We start from the raw sequence: 3634 nt of genomic DNA, 5'->3' as shown, positions 1-3634 counted from the left end.
GTATTCAGACAAATACAGAGAGTTAGTATGCAAGTATACTGCAGATATTCTGCAGAAAGCCACTGATTCAGTTGACAGGTGCAGACAGCGTGCTATTTTCTACTCGGGCATTTGCTCACACAACAAGGCCAGAGAACCAGGCAATTTGCTGCAATTTTTCCATTAGGCTACATAAGTACAATGCTGCATAAAGCATCTTCCTAATGCACATCAAGATATTTTTTTTTTTAATCATGCTGATAGTAGAAATGATGTGTGAACCAATAAGGCATTGCAATCTACTGGAATGTCTTCCTACAACTGGAAACAACATCCTTGTCCTTGATTTCATTGTTTTTCTTTAAATATCTGGCATTTTCTCCCAACAGTCTTTTAGCATGCTGTCGCTGCTGTCAAGAACATATTCGCCAAATCCCATTCGTGCAATCCCACCTTTTTTTATCTTGCAGACTGACATCATGAGTCACTGTAGACCCCAGATGTCAGAAAATAGCTCAGCCTTAAAGCGTGCGCTGCAAAAGCAGAGCTTTTGAAGCAAAACACCATCACTCTTCACTTTTAGAGATCACAGGCTGAGTTGAAGACAATAATGGAGCCATAATGAGTGAAAAAGGCCATCTTTAAACTGGTGGATTAGTCAATGATATGATGGGTGCAGCGTGGACGTGCCTCCTCAATTATGATCGGTGGATCGCCCAGTAGTAAATCTTCATCCCCCAACACAGAGTTCAGTTCTGAGTTCACGAAGTTGGGAATGTTGAAATGCGCCAAGAGTGCTGCCTCTCGTTCCGCCCTGGTGTCCATGACCATGCTTTGCACGACTAGGCCGACTGTTTCCAACTGGTCTCTGGAGTCGCCGCTGCCTGTACGTCCATGGGTGGCACCAGCAGTGGCCCTGCCTCCTTCTCGCTCTTCTTCATTTATGTAACAGTGAAAAAAAGACCGGGACTCTTCCAGCAATGGGCGAGAGAGACTCGTTCGGGTGTCTGCCTCACATTGGCGGCCCAGACCCTCGGCGCAGCTTGTGAGACGCATTCGTTTCTCATAAGGCTCCGCGGCCCTGAGGGATTGAGACAGGAGCGTTGAACTCAAAGCCTCATCACCAGGTTTAAACAGCTTTATTTCCCTTTTCTAATAGAGGTGAAATGAGCACCGGTGCTTCTGGAGTGTGGGAGTACCCTCATCTTATATTCTATCCTCCTTCTGTCTGTGTGTGTGTGTGTGTGGGAGCACATATTCCTATCCTCTCTTTTCAATGATCTTGAGTGTAAGAGGTTTCTGTTGGTCTGTGTTAATGGATGACTCACATCTATAGAGCAGTTTAATTAAAAGAGCACTAAACAGACTGTCAACCCGGCCCCTGAGCTTCCCAACTGCTCCATTAGACCAGAGGCTGGGGACTAATAGTGCTGCACAATTATAACTGAGTGTAATTACATGCGATAAACAATAAACACCCTTAGAATTATTTGCCCAATACATTTGAATGTAGAAAGAGGGCATTATTGGTTATTAATCTGCTTTTAAATGAATTCTGGTTGGTTACCAGAACACAGACAGAGATAACTGTTGTGTTTGTGTATGTGCATGCGTATGGGTGCATTTGTGCGCATTAATAAACATGAGCATGCGACAAGACAGATTCAAGGATAGATTGGATTAAAACAGCATGAAATGATTGTCGAAGTGCGTATATTTCTGAGTTTATGAAGGTTAAAGTTGCCAGACTTCATGCTAATTGGACCAAGATTTCAGATTGTTGTTGGTTTAATCAAAGTTTCCTGAAAAGAATCTTTGTTGGTCTAAAGAAGTGTTACATCGGAGACACTGACCTAGCAGAGAGCTAATGAGAGTGAGGGAGGCCTCTAACACGGACACACACACACACACAGAGCTCTCTCTGAAGCTAAGGATAATGAGGCAGCTAGGTGGCCAAAACGCAGGCAGCGGGAAACAGAAAAAACATGCTGAAACACTGGCTTGGTCCAGTACATTGTGCTTGTGGTGCAGATGTGAGAGAGATGAATTGACCTATTGGGAATTTACACTGTCTGCACTTTTGTTTGGTCTGTTCTGTCCTGTCCTTGCCACAAAGCCTGATCAACAAAACTGGTATTCAACAGAATATTAAAATATATACTTACTCTGGGTGTGGTGCTCCTGTTTTGGTCAGAAGAGTCAGAACAAAAAACATAAAAATGACAAAAACTGCTAGACCCACCCAAAAGCCGATCACAATGGAATCTGCAGGAGGAAACAAAGCTGAGTGACGTAAAAATGCAACTGAATTTTTTTCTGTTACTGTCTCTACTTGCATTACCCCAAATTACTTAAAATGAGGGGGGAAAAACAGAAAAGAAAAAATAAAATATATATATATATATATATATATATATATATGTTTCCGGTTTTTAGATTTTTAACTGACAAGTTTACTATATATTGCATGTATAGATGACATGCAACTATTTATGTGATTTTATTTATATATATACTAGTGTATATATATATATATATATATGTATATACATACACACACAAACACACATACATATTTACAATGTCATAATATATAAATGCTACGTTTTAATGTCATAATACACAGTGTAGCTATAAACAATTATATTTACACATACATTTTTTTATATATTTACATAAATATCTGCATAATTGTTACTGTACTGTGTGCTGGATAAACTTTTGTTTTTCATTACACATTTTTAAAGTAGCATTTTTTATTTTTAAACATTCATCTCACAGTATCTTACCATTGTCCCACAGAAAAGGATGACAAACACATCAAGCTATAATGGACTAAATGCAGCAAACACTTACATCGATGTGCTTTGAGTCCCTCAAAAGACACAGGTTCTTCGTCGTCGTAGTATTCGTAGCTCCATTCATAATTGTGATTTGGTATACTAGTGCTGTTTAAATGTTGGAACCTCGGCATCTTCAATCATAGATCAAAACTGCTAATAAGAGCGCTTACGGAAAAGAAACATCAGTGTCTCACAGCAGTCGGTGCTACAACACAATCATCTGCTGCATCCAACGTAAGCAGCTGTTTTGACACCGACACCGCCAACGAATTCATCCTTATCCTGCGAACATCTCACGTCTGCGTGCTCAAAGGCAAAAGTCAAAAGAAAATGTGGTGTAGGTGGGCGTTCTGTAAGTAGCACCGCTACTCGTGAGGTCTCCAGTGGTCTCGAGAGAACGTTGGCTACTGAATATATGATGAGATCACGCATCTCCCTCATCCATCAGCTCGCGTGTGAATGGAGAGATTTCACGCGCCGCGGGGGGCATCCAAGAGCGCTTCTTTCTTTCTTTAAATATTTTACAGCCTATGATATGTTTTACATATATAATATACGCTTAGGATTTGTCACATTTTTTACCTTAATATTTTCGGTACAGCATAGTTTTTATTTTTTATTTCTACCCTTTCTGTATGGGCACTAACCTAAGTCTTGGTAAAAATAAATAAATAAGTCTAGGAAAAAATACAGCTCATCGAACGTACTTTTCTTTTGTGACAACATGCCCCATTGTGTTACACTACCCACTTATTTTTCAGAGCGGAAGTAAGCTATTTTCTGTGAATGTGCGAGACTTCCGATTTATTAGC

The 3634-nt window shown here is 40.2% G+C and overlaps 1 protein-coding gene across 1 annotated transcript; it reads right to left on the bottom strand.

Moving 5' to 3' along the window:
* Positions 1 to 337: 337 nt before the first annotated feature.
* LOC107681427 (melanocortin-2 receptor accessory protein 2A-like) lies at positions 338 to 3196 on the bottom strand. Its single transcript, XM_016477724.1, has 3 exons — positions 2836 to 3196; positions 2145 to 2244; positions 338 to 1060 (listed from the first exon to the last, which is right to left on the bottom strand). The coding sequence occupies exons 1-3, from the start codon at positions 2951 to 2953 to the stop codon at positions 634 to 636; spliced, it is 645 nt and encodes a 214-aa protein (XP_016333210.1). The 5' UTR covers positions 2954 to 3196; the 3' UTR covers positions 338 to 633.
* Positions 3197 to 3634: the final 438 nt, after the last annotated feature.

The sequence above is a fragment of the Sinocyclocheilus anshuiensis genome, unplaced genomic scaffold (assembly GCF_001515605.1).
Source record: "Sinocyclocheilus anshuiensis isolate Anshui unplaced genomic scaffold, SAMN03320099.WGS_v1.1 scaffold2066, whole genome shotgun sequence".
NCBI classification, from domain to species: Eukaryota; Metazoa; Chordata; class Actinopteri; order Cypriniformes; family Cyprinidae; genus Sinocyclocheilus; species Sinocyclocheilus anshuiensis.
The sequence above is the reverse complement of the archived record's forward strand: the minus strand, read 5'-3'. Positions and strand labels throughout refer to the sequence as shown.